Genomic DNA, 25,101 nt, shown 5'->3' on the forward strand with positions numbered 1-25,101 from the left:
ACTGTGAAATCAACTGGACAGAGAAAGAACACTGAAATCAATTGGGAAAGAGAAATACATAATGGAAAACTTTAAATAAGGTAAGTTATATATACAGCTTTTGGCATCTTTATACTGAGCAGCTGAAAAGTCATTTTTAATTTTTGTATATGTTTATTTATTTTTGAGGTGGGGGGAGACAGAGAATCCGAAGTGGGCCCCATACTGACAGCAGAGAGCCTGTTGCAGGGCTTGAACTCACAAACCACGAGACCATGACGTAAGCCAAAGTCAGACACTTAACCAACTGAGCCACCCAGGTGCTCCCGTTTTTAATTTTTTAAATATCATATTTATAATTAAAATAGTTAATATAAACTATTAATGTAATAAACTATATAAGCTCTTAAAATTATTCCATACATTTCTTTAAACATATGTATTTCGCATAAATTGTGTCAGAAATTCTTTTCCAAACATTCATGACTGATCATCATCTCTTCAGATTTAGTTAAATAACTGATAGGGGTCCCTGGGTGGCTCAGTCAGTTAAGCATCTGACTTCAGCCCAGGTTAATGAGTTTGAGCCCCATGTTGGGCTCTGTGCTGACAGCTCCGAGCGTGGAGCCTGCTTCAGATTCTGTGTCTCCCTCTCTCTCTGCCCCTCCCCTGCTCACACTGTCTCTCAAAAATAAATAAATATTTTTAAAAAAAAGCACATTTCTCATTAACGTTACTTAGAGGTATTTGTTATTTTTAATCTATTGTAAGTGGGACTTTTTTCTATTATATTCTTTCATTTTCCCTCCCTTTCTAAGCTCATGATATTGTGATACATAATAAGAAATCTTTTTCTGACCTTCGTTCATGGTTCCTGGCACAGAGGTCTTAAAGCCCTTATCATTTCCTAAGTAATAAGATGAATTAAGGGTATCTTATTTATAAAAAGCCCATTTCAACCACACCTGAGTGTCAGCAAGGCGATTTCTGTAAAGCCCCTAACAACAGGGATGGTTGACAAGGGGAACCAAACATGAGATGGAACTTTCAGCACCCACTCCCCACCTCTGGGGAAAGGAGAGAAATCAGAGGGGGAACCCATCACCCAACAACCAATGATTTAATCAAACATGTCTAAGGAGGCCTCCATGAAAACCCAAAAGGATGGGGTTTGGGTGCTTCTGTTGGTGAACACGGGGAGGTGCTGGAAGGACAGTGCACCCCGAGACAGCATGGAGGCTCTGCACCCCTCCCACGCTCCTCGCCCAGTGCCCCGCTCCCATCTGGCTGTTCTGAGGGCTGTGAGCCGCTCTAGCTCATTAATCCAATGGAACCTGAGCAGGGGATTGTGGGAGCCTCCAATTCACAGCCCGTTGGTCAGAAGCACAGGGAACTACCTAGACTTTTGACTGGCTTCTGAACTGGGGTTTGGCATTGGTGGAGGTGTGGAGGCAGCCTTGTGGGACCCCGTCTTAACCTGTGGAATCTGACGCTAACCTCGGAGACATAGAATCAGAACTAAATTGGAACTGGAGGATGACCAGCTCACATCCACAGAGAATTAGAGAATTGTTTAGTGCGGGACAAACCCCACGCCTCTGGTAACAGACAACAGAAGTATGAAGGAAGTTGTGTGTAGAGAAAAACAGGAGAGAGGGTTCTCCTTGTGGAGTCCTACCATCATTTCTTCCATACTGAAGAACCTGAAAGAATAATCTGGTTCCTAAGCCCCCAAATCACAAGTTTTTGTAAGACTGACAACTCAAACTGAAACCAAAAGGTAGAATTCTGGATCTATACAGAGGTATTCAATTGAGTGCTACGGCCCATAAAAAAGCATTTTACCTTCATTATAGGGCACAGGATTGCCAATCTTTAATCCAACTGCTTCAGCTGATTTCAAAACGTCTAACTCCATCAAAATAACTACTCTCCTATAAAGGCAAAGAAATAGAAACAAGTTAGAGAAAATCAGTTCAGAAGCCCTTCAAATGACAAGCTACTTAAAAACCTCTCCCCCAATAATCATATTGATCAAACTATTTCTACTTGTCAACAGGTTTTCGTTACTGAATAACTTAAGAAATATATGATATCAATTCCTACATGAATATTTCCCTTAATCTCTCACTGTATCATTATCAAGGCTTCTTATGATTGCAGGGTTTTCGTTTTCCATCTAGTCCTTTAATTAAAATGCAGCGCCCTTACCACAAACTGTACCATCAAGGAGCAAATGACACGATCAGAATGTAGATTATTAAACACAATAATGTGTGGCCCAACAAGAGATGATCTGGTTCAGGAACATAGACTTCCCTAAACAATTACCTTTTCCCAGTGAGAAACATTACCAGTATAGCAATTTTTTAATGTAATTATGATCTAAGAACTTATAAGTTCTTTCACCTACCTTTAACCCTGACTAAAACCTTTCAATAACTTCCCAAGAACCTTAGGCCAAAACAAACCTTTTTACCTGGCCTTCAAGGCTCTGTGTGATCTAGTCTTGTTAATCTCTCTCCAGCTCACCGGATACCACTTCCCTGAGACACTGCTTCTCCAGCCACTGTCTGTTTTCAATTCCTGGCATATGCCACCCTCTCTCCCACCACAAAGCTTTTGTATATGCTGCTTGCCGACTGTGATGACCTTCTCTTATTCTGCAGTCAGCTAGTACTTAGTTTTTGCTCTCATCTCAAATATCACTTCTTTTTAAAAAATTTTTTACTGGGGCGCCTGGCTGACTCAGTTAAACGTCCAACTCCTGATTTCAGCTGGGGTCATGATCCCACGGTTACGGTTCATGAGTTCGAGCCTCGTGTAAGACTTTGTGCTGGGTGTGGAAACTGCTTGAGATTCTCTCTCTCCCTCTGCCCCTCCCCTCCTCAAAAGTTTTTAAAAATTAAAAATTACTTTAAATTCTGTATCATAAGACACCAAAGCACATTATAATAAAGTGGGATAAAATATTTGAAACAGCGGACAAACAGCTAACATCCCCAGTTTATAAAGATCTCCCACAAAACAAAATCATATACAAAGTACATGATGAAAAGCTATTCAGAAAAAAACCTCAAACAGTAAACAAGTATCTGAAAAGACATTTGACCTCACTAATAGAGAAATGTAAATCAAAGTAATGATAATTAATTATTTTTAAAAATCAGTAGCATACAGGAGCGCCTGATGGCTCAGTTGGTTAAGTGTTGGACTTTAGCTCAGGTCATGATCCCACAGCTCGTGAGTTTGAGCCCCATGTCGGACTCTGTGCTGACAGCTCAGAGCCTGGAGCCTGCTTCAAATTCTGTGTTGGTCTCTCTGTCCCTCCCCTACTTGCACTGTGTCTCTCTCTCAAAAATAAACATTAAAAAAAATTAGCTGGAGCCCCTGGGTGGCTTAGTCGGTTAAGCGTCTGGCTTCTGGCTTCGGCTCAGGGCATGATCTCACGGTTCATGGGTTCGAGCCTGGCATTGGGCTCTGTGCTGACCGCTAGCTCAGAGCCTGGAGCCTGCTTCGGATTCTGTGTCTCCCTCTCTCTCTGACCCTCCTCTGCTCATGCTGTCTCTCTCTGTCTCTCAAAAATAAATAAAAAACATTAAAAAAAATTAGTAGTATCTAATATGTTGACAAGGGTAAGGGGAAACAGGTATTTTCTTTCTTTTTTTCCTCTTCCTTCCTTCCTTCCTTCCTTCCTGTAGGTAACAGCTTTTTGAGATACCATTCACATACCATTCCACTTCCCCACCCCTGGGGAACCACTAATTTGTTTCTTTCGATTTGTTTAGTCAGAAGCACTCTTACACAAAGTTACTGGGTGTATTAATTGGTATATCTCCTGTAAGAGATGTCCTTTGACCCCCACAACAGTAACTTGAACAATCTACTCTTCAAAAGTAATAGCACAAGCACATAAATATAAATGTGCTACACGGATGATTGCTAAAGCCCTGTCTGGAATAAAGCTAATGACCATCAAAAAATCAGGGGTAAATAAGCTGGGGCGTACAGACACAGGTTGTCAACAGAGGTAGGAAAGAGTTTGAGACATGCCACCATCCTGAGATGGCGGAATGAAGCGAAGCCCGCGGGACTGAAACTCCCTCCCTGACTGCGGAGAACCAGGCCTAAGTCATTGCACTCAATCCCAGCACAGCTCTCCATCTTCTCCCATAACCATGCCCCAGAGGACAGAAAAGTGGATAAAAAGCACCACGCAAGCACTCAAAGGTAGCCTGGAGTGGAAGATAATAGGTCCCAAGTGGAAAGGTTGGCAAAAGATGTATCCAGCTTAAACTATGTCGGAGTGAATATAAAGTCTGACAGAACCATCCACATTAAGCATGAACAAGATAAAAAGAAATGACATGGCAACAATGCAACATGCAAAAATGTATAAAAATACAAGAACAAAGAAGGCAGAGACAATTAGAGAATCCAGTCTAGAAGAAAGCATAAGCCAAGAATGGGAAGAATACTTCCCAAGAGAGATTTGGAAAATAAGACTAAGAATTCAATAAAATAAAACTCAAAGATGAGGTAAGAGATTGAGAAGGAAAGGGAACCTGAGAAGTTAAGACAAAAAACAGAACAAAAGCAATATCATTATACAAGAACACTTAAACATTATAAACACCAAGAGACAGCAGGAGAAAACTAAAAACTGAACTACTGTTATGTTGCAAAATCTTGACTTAACCAATGTATGCATTAGAAAAAAGACTAAAACAAACCGAAGACACAAAGGGAAGACAGTTATCCACAACGTAAGTAAAAACTAGAACCAAATGAAATAGAAAACACCATTAAGGACACACAGATTTAATTGAAAAGAAATAAACCTGTAAACTGAAAGGGCATACCATGGACCAGGAAGAAAAAAAAAGAGGACATTAAGACATAGGCTGGTTAAGGGGCACCTGGGTGGCTCAGCCAGGTAAGAGGCCAAGATTCCCACTTCAGCTCAGGTCACCTAACAGTTCATGAGTTTGAGCCGCACGTTGGGCTCTGTGCTGACAGCAGGAAGCCTGGAGCCTGCTTCAGTATCTCCCTCTCTCTGCCCCACCCCCGCTCATGCTCTGTCTCTCTCAAAAATAAATAAAATTTAAAAAATTAAAAAAGAAGACATAGTCTGGTTAAGTCACTGAACTTGAAACATAATGAAAGAATTTTTCCATCTAATCCACAGAAGCTATTTAAGTTTTATCAACTGTCTACATGACGTCCTTAATAATCCAGTCCAGGATCACTTGTTACATTTAATTATCAGATCTCTTAAGACTCCTTCAATCTCAAACAGTCTCTCAGTGTACACAATTTTTTACTCTCATGCTTGAAATTTGAAAATCAGAGGTCACTTATTTTGTAGAATATCCCTTAATTTACCTGAGGTTTCTTCATGATTAGGTACAGATTACGCATTTTTCACAAAAATGCATTAGTGATGCTGCGTTATTCTCACTGCATCCTATCAGGTAATAAACCTTTTCTATTCGTCCCATTACGGGTAATGTTAACCTTATTCACGGGAATAAGGTGCTCTCTGGCAGATTCCTCCACCGTGAAGTTGCCTCTGCTCCTTTCACAATCAGTAATGATGTTGTGGGGAAGTACCTTAACCCCATAACCATAAGTAGCTTGTTACCCAGCAAACTTTCACCCACGTGTTTTAGCATCTGAGGTAGACTGGGTGGCCCCCCAAAAGATACCCACGTCCTAACCCCTGGACCTTGTGAATGGGACAACAAAGGATTTGCAAATGTGATTAAGGGTTGAAATGGCAAGATTATTCCTGGATCCTCGATGGGCCCTAAAATCAGTGACATGCATCCTTTAAGAGGGAGGCAGATCTGAAACAGGAGGCAATGGGACCATGGAGGCAGAGCCTCGGCTGAGGCAGCAAAAAGCTAAGGATTCTAACAACCACTGGAAGCTGAAAGGGAGAAAGGATGGCTTCTTCTAGAGCTTCCAGAGGAGGCATGCCCTTGTCAACACCATGATCTCAGCCTCGTGAAACTGACTTCAACTTCCCACATCCACGAGGGATAATTTCTGTTGTTTTAAGCCACCAAGTCTGTGTTAATTTGTTAAAGCAGCCAAAGGACCCACTGATGTTTCCTGCATGAACTAATACTGTGATGGTTACCAAATGGTGACTTTCTAACTCCATCACTCCTTCTACATTTATTAGATGGCATTCTAGGTTAAGAAAAAGCTTTCTCTTCCCCCCACGTATTCATTTATTCAGTACAGACATACGAACTCCTATTTTATTCAATAGGTTGTAATCTGTACCCATTGTTATTGTGGTTTATAAATTACCTTAGATTTGGCAAGTGGTAAGATTCTGCAAGCCTTTTGACGGGTCCCCTCTCCCTGTGAGTACTTCCTTACCATCTGACACATTCATATATTCCAGGCTCGACTGGTAATTTCCAAGCCTGTAACAAGCCATCCTTCAAGAAGCCCCGGTTCCTTTTGGTGGGAAATGGGGTTCAGAAACCAAGATCTGGTGCTAAGTGGGCTCACAGCTATTGCGCTGCTGCTGCTCCAAAACCTTCTTGGTAGACAGACCTAGGGAAGACAGACAGACAGACAGACCGACAGACAGACACACACACACACACACCCTTGCACAACATATGTATATTCCTATACCAAGCGGATCCGAAAAGACATTTTTCAAAAGAAGACACATAGCTAGGTAACAGGTACAGGGAAAGATACTGCACTTCATGAGTCAGGGAAATGTAAATCAAACCCACGACATCAACTCATATCTGTCAGAATGGCAATTATCAAAAAAACTAGAAATAACAAGTGTTGGTGAGAATATGGAGAAAAGGGAACCCTCCTGCACCATTGGTAGAAATGTAAATTGGTGCAGCCACTATGGAAAACACTATGAAAGCTCCTCAAAAAATTAAAAACACAACTACCATATGATCCAGCAATTCCACTTATGGGCATTTATCCGAAAAAAACAAAAGTAGTAACTCAAAAAGATATCTGTACCCCCATGTTCACCGCAGCACTATTTACAATAGCCAAGATACAGAAACAACCTAAGTGTCCACCAATGAATGAATGGAAAAAAACTGTGTGTGGTACACACCACACACACACACACACACCACACACACACTATTATTCAGCCATTTAAAAAAAGGGGGGGGTCTTGCCATCTGTGAAAACATGGATGGACTTCCAAGGCATTATGCTAAGTCAGACAAAGAAAGGCAATTGCCATACGATTTCTCATATGTGGAAGTAAATAAGCTCACAGATACAAAGAACAAACTGATTGGTGGTTGTTAGAGGCAAGGGGTAGGGGGTGGCAGAAACGGGAGAACTGTTTTTGTTTTTAGTTTAAGTAAACTGAGTAGCAAAATAAGATAAATAAGATAAAAATAAAATAGAACTCTAAAGCCCCAAACTAATGATCTACAATCATATCTATATCTATCGAAAACCTTGAGTTCACGCTGAAACCTCCAATTCCAATCTGGAGTCACAGATTTCTCCCTTGGCTAGCTGTCACTGTCCTCAACATACTTATTAACTCAATCCTCCATATGTCACCACCTGCCACTGCTGTACCCAGGGACGGCCCCCCCTGACACTCACCTCCCACACCCAGTTCTAAGACCGCCACCATCCCATTACAAACAGGCACCTTCCTCTCCCCACTTGGTTCTAACATTCATGTTGGGCTACACCACTCCTTGCAGACCCCCTCCTTATTCTGCCTGGACTCCCTCCTCATCCCAGCGGTCTCCAACAACCTGCTGCTGACCCGACCCCCACACTCCCAGATACCTCCATCCCTTGCTCAGCATCCAAGGGCCACACAGATCTTGCCTCACCCCACTCAGGCTCCGACAAGCCATTCTGGGCCACAGCCATTCCCCGCCCCCCCACCCCATGTGTTCTCCTTCCCTGCTGGTGCTCCAGAACCCTGTCCGGCCACGAAGACACCCTCCTCACGTTGCCTGGGCTGACACCCGGCTCCAGACCATCACCACCACCACCCCTCCCTTGTAAACATCTACCTCGCCTGGCCCCACCTAATGGCTTTGGACCAAATTATACAGGAAGGAAGAGAGCAGTAACAGTATTTATATTGCCATTCCACCATCAAAATGATTTCCATCGATCCACCAATTATTGAGAAATACGCACAGTGAGATTTTTAGAATGATGCTCACTAAATCATAATATAGTTATTTCTAGGTTGTGTCAATTTTGGACATTTCCCCCCTTCTTTGTCCTTTTTTACATTGCTTGAATCAATGATTCTGTGTTATTTTTATTAAAATAATCATCCCTAAAAATCTGAACACAGAAAGAGAGAGCTACCAGTATATTCTAAGTGCTCTAAGGAACACTGGTAAAATACTTTAAATAGTGAAATGCTGTAGAATACTAAATGTTAATTAAATTATGGTAAACCTAAACAGTGGCATACTAAGCAATATATGACATAGAGGTTTATTTAAGAACATGTAAAACCAACCACTATAAACTTAAAAAAGAAATTATAAAACTATATTATAAAGTTTTTTTAAGGAAAATACAAACTTAATAAATATTTATGTTCAAAGAAAAATTCTAGGAGGATTACAACAAAATGTTACTAATAGTTATTTCTAGTGGAATTGTAGTTATTTTTATTTATTTGAGTTTTATGTACATATGAACATGTTATGTACATAATATGTACATCATAATTATGTACATAATATGTACATCAGGGTGAAGACAGTAACAACTAAGTAACTGTCGACCTAGAATTCTATACTTAGTTAAACTGAGAGTGAAACAGACATTTTTAGTTTTTTAATTTTACTTCTTTGTTTCAGTAATCTCTACACTCAAAGTGGGGTTCATGTTTTGTTTTGTTTTGTGTTTTATTGTTTTTTGTTTTTTTTTTGAGAGACAGAGAGAGCGTGAGCAGGGGAGGGTCAGAGAGAGAGAGGAGACACAGAATCTGAAACAGGCTCCAGGCTCTGAGCTAGCTGTCAGCACAGAGCCCGAGGCGGGGCTTGAACCCACGAACCATGAGATCGTGACCTGAGCCAAAGCCAGATGCTTAACCAAACTGGGGTTCAAACTCACTACCAAGTCAGTCGCACACTCCACTGACTCAGCCAGCCAGGCGCCCAGCAACAGACATTTTTAGATGACAGATTTTTATCATTCACAAACTTTCCCTATAAGAGCTGCTAAAAGATATTCAGGAAAATAGAACTGAACTCAAAAGGAAGGAGTGTGATGAAGGAGATAATGGGAACTAACAAACTACAGGTAAATCTAAGTAACAGTGTATGTAGAGAATACTAATCAGAGAAAATAAAAACAAAATTGAACACTAAACATAGACCATTTTGTGACCTTTGTTTTATTTGAGAGGATGGTAAAAATACTGACCTACTTTAGAATTTCTCTTAATTCACATGTGGATTTCTTTTTATTGTGAGTACCCGCAAAAAAAACAAACAAATCAAACAAACAAAAACACAGCACAAATAGAATGCCTTTCAAACCAGCAGAGGCAAAAAAGAGGATTAAGGAAAAACCCAATCAATCCAAGGCAAGAAAAATATAAAGCAAAAACATGGTAAAAACACAAAAATGAGGGGCGCTTGGGTGGCTCAGTCGGTTAAGCGTCCGGCTTCGGCTCAGGTCATGATCTCCCAGTTCGTGGCTTCCAGCCCCACGTCAGGCTCTGTGCTGACAGCTAGCTCAGAGCCTGGAGCCTGCTTCAGATTCTGTGTCTCCCTCTCTCTCTCTGTCTCTCAAAAATAAATAAGAAACACACAAAAAACCCCACAAAAATTAGAAAAAATCAATAATAAACAGAATAAACTTACCAACTAAACCTCAAATTGACTTCTAAAATTATATGCTGCTGGGGCACCTGGGTGGCACAGACGGTTAAGTGTCCAACTCTTGATCTGGGCTCAGTTCATGATCTCACAGTTTGTGAATTCCAGACCCACATCGGGCTCTGTGCTCCTCAGACGCACGGAGCCTGCTTGGGATTCTGTCTCTCTGTCTCTCTGCCCTTCCCCTGCTTATGCACACTCTCTCTCAAAATAAACATTAAAAAATATTTTTTAATAAAAGTTAAAAAATAAATAAAAGTATATACGGTTTCTAAAAGATACCCAAGATTAAGCACAAAGAAGTTGAAAACTAATAAGGATAACAATATAGCAAACAAATATAAAGCAAAAGTTACTTGGAAATGCACCGATAATCCTGAAACATACACTGGCATACCCTCGTTAAGGCGGGAACGCTTGCCGTATTTGTTTCTCATGTGTTCGGTGATTGAAAATAAAGAACTTAAAATCCTCCCCTCAACAAAACAGGTCTGACCCAGGAGTACCAGGATGCTCGCCACTGCACCTCTAGCATGTCGCGTCCAGAAGTCCTCAGCATACTGTATAGTGGCTGAATAAAGTATTTGCTATGAACGACTCAAGACTGCAAAAAAGGAGCAGTGTCACCTAATTCAGGACACCTCTTTTGCTCTGTATAAGTGACCCCTTTTCATTAAAAGCTGCTTTAAAAGAGAACGCTAAGGAAAGTGCTTCTGAAGAGGTTAGAAATAAGAGTTCTGCATTTGGCTTTAATCTCCGGCTTTGAAATTTCCAATTTGTTTCCATATTTCTCTCCCTTTGGTGCCATGGTTTAGTCATCCGAGTTCAAATCTCAAGAGCTGTAAACTCTAAGCTTGTCTTTTTGATTCCTAAGCGAATTTTGGTATCCAATGGACTTCTCTGTTCAAAAATTAGTCCCCATTCTGAAACACAATAAAACCAAAGGAAACCCTAAAAAATAAAAACAAAAACATACCTTCCATCTTTCAGAGTGTTAACAATAAATCGGTTAATCTGGCAAATACAGTTGCTAGACAACTGTTCTTCCTCAACAAGATGATTCAACTGTGTTGCCAACATGAAAGCTGAAACAAGCGAAGAGATTTCTTTAGTTCCCACAATATTTCAGTCATAACAATCGAAAGCTGATCACACCTGGACTAGCAAAGAAAAACAACGCCTTGAATGTTTCTGAAACTAAAACGATTCAGATTCTTCATAGTGAAAAACAATATGATTTACTATGCATTAAACATCTGCTGCTACTCTGAAATGTATTTCTTAAATTGCCCAAAATCATTTTTTCCATCTTCTCTGTGTTCTTCACCTTGTGACTAGAGACAGCAAGCACATATTCTGCAAATTGTCTTTCTCGCTTGTGAAGTTTCCAACACAGAAATAAAAGCCCAAAGAGGCAAGTATAGGACAGCTAACCCATTATATTCATTAAATGTCAATATCATCCTGAGGGAAATTAATCAAAGAAAACAGAGCACCAGTTAGAGAAAATTAATTAAGCCAAGTGGCAGCTTTCCACTAGATCCAGTCTATTGTTAGAATGCTCTCTGCCGGCTGCATTTCTGTCTGAAGTGCACGGCCAGGCAAGTGTGCACCTCTGAAATGCCCCAAGTTATTGCAATCAAAGTGCTAGGTGTGCTTCTATTATTTAAGCACAAATTCCTGGATTTTTATACATCATACTTACAGGACAAAGTGTTCAATCCATCACTCATAAGCAGTCTGTAACGGGGTGGACTATTCCCTGTAGTGATGGGACGGATGTTCTAGAGAGAAAACGTGATTCATTAGACAGACCGCCTCCCCAGTCCCCAGAGATAATCACCTCTAAGTGGCAGGAGAGTGGGTCTGTCACTCGTTCACTAACACTGAACTGCTCGCCCATTCTCTTGACACTTACACCCAAGCAAAAGAAACTATGATGATTTTCCCACCAGCTTTTCTCTAACATTGTTAAGCACAACACAGATGAGAATGAAATGAGTTGCCAGTACTCGTGTTCTCTCTCTCCAACTCAAATTTAATTGAAAATCAGTTTTTTAAAAAAAAGTATAAGACACCTAATATATGCAAGGTGCTGTGTAGAAAACATGCTAAAAATACAAAATGCAAAAAACAAAAAATCCTTGCCCTGAAGGCGCTTACAAGTGTGGTGGAGAATGAGGCAAAGAGACATTCGAGGGGTGTGCACATGACTTGGGGCACAGCCCAGGCACTCATCACCACTTGCAGGAAAGCAGAAGCAGCTCTCCACAGGAAGTGCAATACAGAAACGGGGCCTTAAGATGCCTGCCAGCCAGTCTGGGAGTCACAAGGAGATCACCAGGCCTACTGACTTAGAATACGCAGAATGATCCCGGCTTCTGCTTCTATTCATTTTTTAAATTCCCACTAAAAATTTAAAACCCTTTGGGGCGCCTGGGTGGCTCAGTCAGTTAAGTGTTCAACTCTTGGTTTTGGCTCAGGTCATGATCTCACAGTTTGTGGGTTTGAGCCCTGCATCAGGCTCTGTGCTGACAGTAAGGAGCCTGCTTGGGATTCTCTTCCTCTCTTTCTGCCCCTCCCTTGCTCACTCTCTCTGTCTCACTCTCTCAAAAATAAATAAATGTAAACATTTTTTAAAAAAAACCCTTAAATAGGGGCACCTGGGTGGCTCAGTCAGTTGAGTGTCCAACTTTGGCTCAGGTCATGATCTCATGGCTTGTGGGTTTGAGCCCCACATTGGAGCCTGGAGCCTGCTTCAGATTCTGTGTCTCCCTCTCTCTCTGCCCCTGTCCCACTGTTCACGCTCTGTCTCTCTCTCTCCTTCAAAAATAAACAAACATTAAAAAAATATATATTTTTTAAATTTTTGAAAAACCCTTAAATGAATGATAGGGTTAATGAAGAATTTTAAGCAGACACGTTCATTGCAGGCCCATATAAGGCAGATTTAAGCAAGACAAACCTCAGGGCAGGAAGAAAGAAGTAAGAAGGCAACAGTAATGATGTGTAGCACTACAGCATCCATCAGTTGTGGAAAAAAAAGAAAGGCAATGGCTCAAATCCAAACCCCCGAAGTCTCACTGTGGCTAACGTTATATTGAAGAAGAAAAAAAGAAAAGAAAAAGCCGTGGCCCCTCTCCCCTCTCCTACAGTCACAGCAGGATTGGCCTATTTTTTGTGATAATGGAGAGAATTTCCTAAAGTGGACGAATCTATATGTGCTTCATCAAACGTAATGTATAATCACATAAAAGTTTTTAAAAGCTTGACATAAAACATACACAGGTACTCACAATGACTTGGAGGACAGGTTTTATGGAGGTATCTCCCTGTTGCATTATGGCCTGAAAGAGTAAAAACAGAATGAGATCTACATTGAAATCATGACCAAAATCTCTATTTTTACAGTTTGGCATTTGGAATAAACCACAGATAACACTGTTAAAGAGACTTTTTGGAGCATGTCATCTGAAAATTTAGTTAGTTTTATCACTATGGATAAAATCACAAAAGTGGGATGCATGCTTACCAACAAGAATACAATGACTATCTCCAAAATACGGGCATCAAATGTGTACGCATTATTCAGAACATTAATTTTCCTATAGTGCCCATTAATAGATAATTAGGTAAGTATGGGAAATCTTTAAAACAATATTATGCAGCCTTAAAAAGATGTTTATATAACGTTGGTTGCCTCTTTTGAGAGAACGGTGAGCAGGGGCCACATGTGGGAGGCAGACCTCACTGAATCCTCTTTTTATATCTTTGGCATTTTTTAAAGTAAGCTTCATGCCCAGTGCGGAGCCCAACGGGGGACTTGAACTCACAATCCTGGTATCAAGGCCTGAGCTATGGAAACCAACTTGACAATAAATTATCAAAAAAAAAAAAAGACCTGACCTGACATCAAGAGTTGGACGCTCAACTGACTGAGCCACCCAGGCGCCCAATACCTTTTGAGTTTTAAATCCCATGTCTCTATTGGGAATTATGACAATAATATCTACAAAAAACAGAACACCAACCAGGCTTTTAGTTTGTTTTTAAAACGCTACCATTTAAAGGTAACCATCAGAGGGGTGCCTGGCTGGCTCAGTCGGTGGAGCACATGACTCTTGATCTCAGGGTCATGAGTTTGAGTCCCACATTTGCCCTGGAGCCTACTTTTAAGTAAGTAAGTAATCTTACTTTTTAAAAAATAAAGGCAATCATCAGAAAAAAACTAACAGCAGTGAAGACTGGTTCTCTGACCTCTGCTCTTGCTCATGCTGAAATAAACAGTACCACCAACTAAAAACCTGGACAAAAATAGACGGCCTTTTCACATACTGGACAAGAGGCAGGGCAAGACTGTGGTCCCTGCAAGAAGAGAAACAACTGAGGGAACTGAGGGAACGCTACGATCCTCCTGGCTTCCTGGGCGGAACACTGTTGGATCACTGCCGGGAGAAGGGAGCCCAGGACGCACAAGGCAGTCCTACTGAGCAGAGTTCAAGGAGGCAAGTTAGCTGGATTTCATGGAGGCAGGATACCAGAGGTGACAAGCGACCCAGAGTTAGGGCCTCAATGACCCGCACAGGGGCTCCCTGGAGTCTCTGGCCGATTTCTAAGCTGCAGATACACAGAATGAGACTCCACAAGGCCAGGCCAAGATTAAGTATTAGAGAGCTATAAACTGAAAAGCGAGCGGAGCTCACACAGGCTAGAGCACAGCTGAGCTCTCGTCAGCCTGAGTGCACAACACTCAATAAACACCTGCTGCCTTCAGTAGAAAGCCCAGAAAGGTCATGCTTCAGAAACAGGACGAGACTACACCCGGAGTAAAAGCTGTTCTGGACCCATTCCAGTCTCCAAGGGATCAGCTGATTTGCAAGTCAATCAATCGACAGGCTGCCAAAACAACTCAATATTGTGTACAGAAATTTTTAAATCTTCTATGCAACAATATGGGAAGTAGGCAAAAAGTACTTCTGCCGCACACTGGAGCACTGGCTGTCACCGCTTGTGCAACTGTTTGAGCTGTGAGTTGAACTAGCCACTTTTTCAGCAGAACATCATTTTTACTTGAAAGCCCAATGACAAACAGGTTATTCAACCTTCGGAATTTAGTAAATCTTTTCTAAAAAATAAATAAAGTGACGGGGTGCGCCTGAGTGGCTCAGTCTGTTAAGCATCCAGCTTCAGCTCAGGTCATGATCTTGTGTCTGAGTTTGAGTCCCGTGTCGGGCTCTGTGCTGACAGCTGGGAGCCTGGAGCCTGCTTCGGATTCTATATCTCCCTCTCTCTGCCCCTCCCTCACTCACACTCAGTTTCTCAAAAATGAATAAATGTCAAAAAATTTTTTTAAATAAATAAATAAAGTAAGCCTGTTTCCAAAGAAGACATTTTTTATTGCCAATGATAAAACGGTTTTCTAGTGAAAATCAGAACTTTTGAAAACTTCTATTCACCAATTATGAGTTTTACAGCTTCCTAACGCTTAGACTTTTCTGATTAAATCAGCAGTAAGATTAATAAGCACGAGTTTTTGCTATATAATGAAACAGATCAGTGTTCGGAAGATCTGTGGCGTGTTTGGTTGACTCAGTCGGTTAAGTGTCTGACTTCAGCTCAGGTCATGATCTCGCGGTTTGTGGGTTCGAGCCGCACAGCAGGCTCTTGTGCTCACAGCTCAGAGCCTGGAGCCTGCTTCAGATTCTGTGTCTCCCTCTCTCTCTGCCCCTCCCCTTCTCATGCTCTGTCTCTCTCTCCTTCAAAAATGAATAAATGTTTAAAAATTTTTAAAAATATTCAGAAGATCTGCATAATGCAATAAACCAGTATCTTCCAAATGCCCAATGCACATTATACATAATGTATAGGTAAAAGATCCATTAAAAATGCAAGATAGACCAATTCTACAGTCCAACAACCTTTAAGAAACTAACATCTGTTGAGTTTTAATGTGGCATTAGAGAAAAATTTTTTCTATTCACAACCATTTCCGACACCACACGCGTAGGTTTTCAATTCTCTGCAGACACCCAGTGGGTGTCCTACAAGTCAAATCAATTCTGACACTACCCAGACTTCGTGTAGACTCCACAGATTAGGGGCTCAGTCCCATAAGACCATTCTTTGCCCACTTCAGACACCAACCTCAAGTAGTGGATCCCCAGGATCTGCCTGACTTGGCTACAAACTGGAGGTACCTGTGACCCCTCCTCAGGCTCATAGAACTGAGGGAAACACTTCACTGGCTTATTACAAAGATATTATAATGGATACACATGAATAAGCAGATGAAGAGGTACATAGCACAGGACTGGAAGGATCTCGAGCACAGGAGTTTCTGTCCCAGGGTGGAGTTTGGGGTGTGTGACCCTCCTGGCATGCAGATGCATTCACCAACCTGGAAACTCTCTGATCCCTGCTGTTTAGGGGATTTTTGAAAGTCCCATTACACAGGCATGGTTGATTAAATCACTGCCATTGGTGACTAGATCAATCTCCTGACTGGGGGACAGTGGGCTGAAAGTTCCAACCTTCTAATCACATGGTTGGTTCCCCCTAGCAATCAGCGCCCCCATCCTGAAGCTATCTTGGGCTTCAGCAAGTCATCTTTAAAGTAAACTCAGGTATGGTTGAAAGGGGCCTACTATGAATAACAAAAAAAGCTCCTCCCAAACGCCAAGGGTTTTAGGAGCTCTGTTCCAGGAACTAAACAAAAACCAAATATATATTTATTATTATATTATAATTCACAAGGATTAAAAAAAAAGAAAAAGAACATTAAAATACTCCCCCTTTCTCCAACTACGAACCTGAGGCCAGATTTCCTTCATATAGACCACCCTCCCCCCAAATATCAATATATTGAATGCAGAAGCTGATATGAAAATCTATCTGTCATATCTTCTAAAGCCAGACACTAAAGCAATGTACAAAAATGTAAAACAATATCAATTTTCTATTTGTTTGAAATATACAGTTGTTTCCTAAAAAACATGTTATTTATGTTAGCATAAGTTTATTATTATCTGAAATGAATAAGTGTTTTAGAAATATCTCAGTTATAATTTTGAATATGGTAAGGTGGATATAACTCACAAATACAAAAGCTCTTAGGGGGCAGAGGGGCAATGATTGTTAAAGAGTATTCTAAGATCGGGGAGCCTGGGAGCCTGGGTGGCTCATTCAGTTACACATCCGACACATGGGCTTCAGCTCAGGTCATGATCTCATGGTTCACTGAGTTAGACCCCACAGCAGCCCACTTCAGAACCTCTGTCCCCTCCTCTCTCTGCCCCTCCCCTGCTTGTGCATGCAAAACATTAAAAAAAAAAAAAAAGAGTATTTTAAGATCAAAACAGTCAATGGTGAGTACAGCATAACATGTAGAGTTGTCCAATCACAGTGTTGTACCCCTAAAACTTTAATATAATATTGTGTTTCAACCATACTTCAATTAAAAAAGAGAGAGGGGCTCCTGGGTGGCTCAGTCAGTTAAGCATCTGACTCTTGATTTTGGCTCAGGTCATGATCTCAAGGTTCGTGGGATGGAGTCCCCTCATCAGGCTCTGTGATGACAGTGCAGAGCCCGCTTGGGATTCCCGCCCTTTCTCTCTCTGCCCCTCCACTACTCATGCTCAGTCTCTCTCTCCCTTTCTCAAAATAAATAAATAAACATGAAAAAATTTTTAAAAAGAAAGAACCACCATGTTTTAGACTAATTATTTGTGTCCCACCTCTCCAAATTCATATGTTGAAGTCCAAACCTCCAATGTGATGACATCAGAAAGTGGGGTCTTTGGAGGTAATTTGCTTTAATACAGTCATGAGGGTAGATCCCCCATATCAGAATTCATACCCTTAGAGGAAGAGCGCCGTGGGGCACTGGGGCGGCTCAGCCATTTAGGCATGGTCGGGGGGCCGTCAGCACGGAGCCTGCTCGGGTTTCCCTCTCTCTCTCTGCCCCTTCCTTGCTTGCAAGCATGCATGCACACGCTCGCACTCTCTCTCTCAAAATAAATAGACATGAAAAAAAAGGAGAGACACACCAGAGCTCTCTCTTCTCATATACAAAGAAGAGGTCATGTGTGCACATGGGGAGATGGTAACGTAAGCCAGAAACACAGCCCTCACCCAGAAGTGAATCTGCTGACACCTCGATCTTGGATTTTCCAACCTCTGGAGTTGTGAGAAACAAATCTGTTGTCCACATCACCCAGTCCGAAGTATTTTGTAATAGGGGCGCCTGGCTGACTCAGTTGGAAGAGCATGCAACTCTTGATCTCGGGGTTGTGAGTTCAAGCCCCACATTTGGTGCAGTGATTACTTAAATAAATAACACTTAAAGAAATAAAAAATATTTTGTAATAATAGTCCAAACTAAGATGAACTGCTCTAAAGCATTCCTTAAAAAAGTAAAACAGAGAGTATACCTCATAAACCAATGTGGAAATAAATTCAAATTATAAAAAATACTCAAATAATCCACAAGTCAGGAAAGGCTACATGACAACAACCAACAGACTGGACAAATAGAAAACAGCAAAATGAAAAAATTACACCCAAACATGTAACCATATTAAGTGTAAATGGTTCAGGTACTCCAAGAAAAGGCAAAATTTGTCAAAATGAGTAAGATACAACTATCTGCTGTCTACAAGAACTGCACTTCAAATATAAAGACACAAGCGAAAAGTTAAACATTGAAAAAAGAAGTACGATTCCTGGCAGGGAAAGAAGGTTTCTGGACAAAGAATATCACCAGGGCTAAAAAGGGACATTTCATAATAATGGGGCTGATGCCTGAAGAAGCCACAACAATGATAAATGTATACACCTAATAACAAATTTCAAAATACATGAAGCAAAAACTACAGAGTTAGGAGGAGAAATAGACAAGTCCATCATTATAATTGGTGGTCTCAACTTCCTTCTCTCAGGAAAGAATGTACGAAGAGATTAAAAAAAATATGGAGAAGAATATAAAAGATTAAACTGTTAACCAACTTGACCTAATTAGATCATCTAACAATTGCAGAATAAACATTCTTTTACGTGCACCTGGAACAGTTTCATCAAGATTCCATATGTTGGACAATATGACCAGCCTCAATGAGTGTCGAAAGACTGAATTCAGAGAGCGCATTATCTGACCACACTGGAATGAAACTAAAAATCCCAACAATAGGATATCTATGAAATTTACAAATACTTGGAAATTGAGCAGTAAACTTCTATTCTTTTAAAATAATCTCTATGCCCAACCTAAGGCTTGAACTCACAACCTCAAAATCAAGAGTCGTAAGCTCTACCTGCTGAGCCAGCCAGGTGCCTCGTAAATAGTAAACATGTTAATAACCCATATACTGAAAAAGAAATCACAAGAGAAATCAGAAAGTATTATTAACAGAATGAAAATGAAAATACAATCTAAGTTTATGGGATTCACTAGAGCAATGCTTAGAGGAAAAATTATACCTTTAATGCTTAGAGAAAAAAAAGGTCCAAAATCAATTACATAAGCTTCCACCATAAGAAGCCAGAAAAGAATAAACTAAACTCAAGCACATAGAAGGAAGGAAATGATAAAAGAGCAAAAAATCAATAAAACAGAAAATAGATAAACAACAGGATAAAACAACTGAACCAAAAGCTGGTGCTTTGAAAATATCAATAAAATTGATAAACCTCTAGCTAGTCTGGCCAAGAAATAGAAACAAATATTCTCAATATCAGAAATGAAAAATGCATCACTACATAGCATATACATTAGATTATATATATGAGAGATAATAAGGGAATATTAGAAACAACTTTATGGAAAAGATAAAATGGCTAAGTCCCTTGAAAAACACAAATTATCAAAACTGACATACAAAATGCAGAGAATCTAGACAGTACCATATCCATTAAGGAAACTGAATTTATAATTTAAAATATTCCAACAGAGAGAGGGGGTACCTGGGTGGCTCAGTGGGTTAAATGTCCAATTTGATTTCAGCTCAGGTCTTGATCTCAGGGTCATGAGTTGAAGCCCCATGTTAGGTATAGAGCCTACTTAAAAAAAAAATTGGGGCTCCTACCTGGCTCAGTCAGTTAACCGTCCAACTTCAGCTCAGGTCATGATCTCACAGTCCATGGGTTCGCGCCCCCCCCCAAGCTCTGTACTGACAGCTCAGCCTGGAACCTGCTTTGGATTCTGTGTCTCCCTCTCTCTCTGCCCTTCCCTGCTCACACTCTCTCTGTCTCTCTCAAAAATAAACAAACATTAAAAAAAAAAATTTTAGAATACTCAAAACTAACCTCTACAGATAAAGAAACTGAAGTCTAAAGTCTGGTTTGCCTAGGTTGAAATCAGCGGATGGGAAATTTGCCAAAGCTCATGAAACTGCACAGATCTTGAATTTTTATTATATATGTTTATTATACACAGTTTTTATTGTGTGTAAATCACATTAGATTTCAATAAAGGTGATTCTTTTTTTTAAGTTTCTAGGGAAAAGAACTGGGGCGGGGTGGGGCCAAATGTCAATAATTTCATCAAACACCTTTCTGTTTCATTTAAAAACCACATGCAGGCTCTGTGCTGACAGCTCAGAGCCTGAAGCCTGCTTCTGATTCTGTGTGTGTCTCTCTCTCCGCTCCTCCCCCACTTCTACTCTGTCACTCTCTCTCAAAATTAAATAAACATTTAAAAAAATTTTTACAAAAGCGGGGGTGCCTGGGTGGCTCAGTCAGTTGAGTGGTGAACTTCAGCTCAGGTCATGATCTCGCAGTTCATGGGTTCCAGCCCTGCATCAGGCTCTGTGCTGACAGCTCAGAGCCTAGAGCCTGCTTCGGATTCTGTGTGTGTCTCTCTCTCTGCTCCTCCCCCATGCTCTGTCACTCTCTCTCAAAATTAAATAAACATTGAAAAAAAATTTTTTAACCACATGCATGAAATCATAGTGGAAAATTTTCCCAACCTGGGGAAAGACACAGACATCAAAATCCAGGAGGCACACAACTACTACCATTAGATTCAGCAAAAACCACCATCACCAAGGCATATCATAGTCAAATTCACAAAACACACAGACAAGGAAAGAATTATGAAAGTACCAAGGGAAAAAAGTCCTTAACCTATGAAAGAAGACAGATAAGGTTTGCAGCAGACCTATCCACAGACGGTTGGCAGGTTGGAACGGCAGGATATAGTCAACATGCTGAATCGGAAAAATATGCAGTCAAGAATTCTTTATCCAGCAAGGCTGTCATTCAAAATAGAGGAGATAAAGAGTTTCCCAGACAAACAAACACTAAAGAAGTTTGTGATCACTAAACCAGCCCTGCAAGAAATTTTCAGGGGGACTCTCTGAGGGGAGAAAAGACGAAACAAAACAAAAAGGACCCAGAGCAACAAAGACTAGAAAGGACCAGAGAACATCACCAGAAACTCCAACTCCACAGGAAACACAATGGCAGCAAATTCATATCTTTCAGTACTTACTCTAAACATCAATGCACTAAACACTTCAATCAAAAGACACAGGGTAATAATGGATAAGAAAACAAGATCCATCTATATGCTATTTAAAAGAGACCTATTTTAGACCTAAAGGCACCTTCAGATTGAAAGTATCTTGAGATGGAGAACCATCTATCATGCTACTGGTTGCCAAAAGAAAGCCTAGTAACCATACTTATATAAGACAATCTAGATGTTAAAATAAAGACTGTAACAAGAGATGAAGAAGGGCATTATATCATAATTAAGGGATCTATGCAGCAAGAAGATCTAATAATTGCAAACATTTATGTCCCCAACATGAAACTCTCAAATATATAAATCAATGAATCACAAACATAAAGAAACTCATTGACAATAATACCACAATAGTAGGGGACTTCAACAGCCCACTTACACCAATGGACAGATCATCTAAGGAGAAAACCAACAAGGAAACAAGGCCTTGAACGATGCACTGGACCAGATGGACTTAAAGATATATTCAGAACACATCATCCTAAAGCAATGCAATACACATTCTTCTCGAGTGCCCATGGAACATTCTCCACAACAGATCACATGCTGAGTCACAAATCAGCCCTCAACAAGTACAAAAAAATTGAGATCATACCGTGCATATTTTTAGACCACAATGCTATGAAACTCAAAATCAACCACAATAAAAAATTCAGAAGACAACAAATACTTGGAGATTAAAGACATCTTACTAAAGAATGAATGGGTTAACCAAGAAGTTAAAGAGGAAGTTAAAAAGTACATGGCAGGCAACAAAAATGATAACACCACAGCCTAAAACCTATGGGATGCAGCAAAGGCAGTCATAAGAGGGAAGTATATAGCAATCCAGGCCTTCCTAAAAAAAGGAAGAAAGGTCTCAGATATACAACCTAACCTTATACCTTATAGACCTGGAAAAAGAACAGCAAATAAAACCCCAAACCAGCAGAAGACAGGAAATAACAAAGATTAGAGCAGAAATGAATGCTATCGAAACCAAAAATGTAGTAGGATAGATCAATGAAACCAAGAGCTGGTTCTTTGAAAGAATTAACAAAATTGATAAACCTCTACCCTGTATGATCAAAAAGAAAAAGAAACCCAAATAAATAAATAAAATAAATAAAATCAAGAATGAAAGAGGAGAAATCACAACCAACATGGCAGAAATACAAACAATAATAAAAGATATTTATGAGCAATTATATGCCAATAAATTGGGCAATGTGGAAGAAATGGACAAATTCCAAGAAACATACAAACTACCAAAACTGAAACAGGAAGAAATAGAAAATTTGAACAGACCCATAACCAGTAAAGAATTGAATTAGTAATCAAAAATCTCCCAAAAAACAAGAGTCCAGGGCTGGATGGCTTTCTAGGGGAATTCCATCAAACATTTAAAGAAAAGTTAAGACCTACTCTTTTGAAGGGCGCCTGGGTGGCTCAGTCAGTTAAGCGACTGCGGCTCAGGTCATGATCTCACAGTTTATGGGTTCAAGCCCTGCGTCAAGCTCTGTGCTGACAGCTCAGAGCCTGGAGCTTGCTTTGGATTCTGTGTCTCCCTCTCTCTCTGTCTCTCCCCTGCTCATGCTTTGTTTCTCTCTGTCTCAATACTAAATAAATAAAACAAAAAAAATTTTAAAAACCTATTCTTTTGAAACCGCTCCAAAAAATAGAAATGGAAGGAAAACTTCCAAACTCATTCTATGAGGCCAGCATTATCTTGATTCCAAAACTAAAGACCTCACTAAAAATGAGAACTACAGACCAATTTCCCTGATGAAATGGATGCAAAATATCTCAACAAGATACTAGCCAACCAGATCCAACAATACATTAAAACTATTCACCACAACCAAATGGGATTTATACCTGGAATGCAGGGCTGGTTCAATATCCACAAATCAATCACTGTGATACATCACATTAATAAAAGAAAGGACAAGAACGACAAATCCTCGCAGTAGATGCAGAGAAAGCATTTGACAAAATACAGCATCCTTTAATAAAAACCCTCAAGAAAGGAGGGATAGAAGGATCATACCTCAAGATCATAAAAGCCATATATGAAAGACCCACTGATAATAATATCCTCAATGGGGAAAAACTGAGAGCTTTCCGTCTAAGGTCTGGAACACGACAGGGATGTCCACTCTCACCACTGTTATTCAATACAGTATTGGACGTCCTGGCCTCAGCAGACAACACAAAAAAATAAAAGGCATCCAAATTGGCAAAAAGGAAGTCAAAGTTTAACTCTTCACAGAAGACATGATACCCTATATGCTAAACCCAAAAGATTCCACCAATAACTGCCAGAATGAATTCATGAACTCAGCAAAGTTACAGGATATGAAATCAATCCACAGAATTCAGTTTCATTTCTATACACCAATAACGAAGCAGCAGAGAGAAATCAAGGAATCAATCCCATTTACAATTGCACAAAAAACCATAAAATACCTAGGAATAAACCTAATCAAAGAGGAGAAAAATCTATACACTGAAAACTATAGAAAGCTTATGAAAGAAATTGAAGAAGACACAAAAGAATGGAAAAATATTTCATACTCATGGACTGGAAGAAAAAATACTGTTAAAATGTGGACACTACCCAAAGCAATCTACATATTCAATGCAATCGCTATCAAAATAACACCAGCATTCTTCAGACCTAGAACAATCCTAAAATTTGTATGGAGCCAGAAAAGACCCCAAATAGCTGAAGCAATCCTGAATAAGAAAACCAAAGCTGGAGGCATCACAATTCCAAACTTCAAGCTGTCTTACAAAGCTGTGATCATCAAGACAGTATGGTACTGGGAAAAGAACAGACACTGAGATCAACGGAACAGGATAGAGAATCCAGAAATGAACCCACAAACATATGGTCAACTAATCTTTTGATAAAGCAAGAAAGAATATACAATGGAATAAAGACAGTCTCTTCAGCAAATGGTGCTGGGAAAACTGGATAGCGACATGGAGAAAAATGAACCTGGACTACTTTCTTACACCATACACAAAAATAAACTCAAAATGGATGAAAGACCTAAATGTAAGACAGGAAGCCATCAGAATCCTTGAGGAGAAAGCAGGCAAAAATCTCTTTGATTTCAGCCGTGCAACTTCTTACTCAACACGTCTCAGGGCGCAAAGGAAACAAAAGAAAAAATGAACTATTGGGAGCTCATCAAAATAAAAAGCTTCTAGAGACTATATATGCCAGCGAGGGTGTGGAGAGACGGGCACCCTCCTACACTGTTGGTGGGAATGTAAACTGGTGCAGCTGCTCTGGAAAACAGTGTGGAAGTTCCTCAAAAAACTATCCACAGAACTCCCTTATGACCCAGCAATAGCACTGCTAGGGATTTACCCAAGGGATACAGAAGTGCTGATGCATAGGAGCACATGTACCCCAATGTTCATAGCAGCAATGTCAACAATAGCCAAAACATGGAAAGAGCCTAAATGTCCATCACCTGATGAGTGGATCAAGAAAATGTGGTATACATATACAATGGAGTATTACATGGCAATGAGAAAGAATGAAATCTGGCCATTTGTAGGAAAGTGGATGGACCTCGAGGATGTCATGCTAAGCGAAATAAGTCAGGCCGAGAAAGACAGATACCATATGTTTGCACTCATAGGTCTAACAGTAAAACAGGAGAAACCTAATGGAGGACCAGGCGGAGGAGAAGAGGGAAAGAGAGTTGGGGAGAGAGA

General features: G+C 40.3%; 1 protein-coding gene across 1 annotated transcript in view; it reads right to left on the bottom strand.

Annotated features, from left to right (window-relative positions):
• Positions 1-25,101, bottom strand: part of RPA1 (replication protein A1) — a 67,368-nt gene that overhangs the window by 35,245 nt on the left and 7,022 nt on the right. The window contains exons 2-5 of the mRNA XM_029928151.1: positions 13,163-13,213; positions 11,572-11,650; positions 10,843-10,951; positions 1,825-1,913 (exon numbers count right to left, since the gene is read on the bottom strand). Coding sequence (XP_029784011.1) covers positions 1,825-1,913; positions 10,843-10,951; positions 11,572-11,650; positions 13,163-13,213 — 328 coding nt within the window. The remainder of the gene's footprint in view (positions 1-1,824; positions 1,914-10,842; positions 10,952-11,571; positions 11,651-13,162; positions 13,214-25,101) is intronic.

This window comes from Suricata suricatta, chromosome 17 (genome assembly GCF_006229205.1).
Source record: "Suricata suricatta isolate VVHF042 chromosome 17, meerkat_22Aug2017_6uvM2_HiC, whole genome shotgun sequence".
NCBI lineage: Eukaryota > Metazoa > Chordata > Mammalia > Carnivora > Herpestidae > Suricata > Suricata suricatta.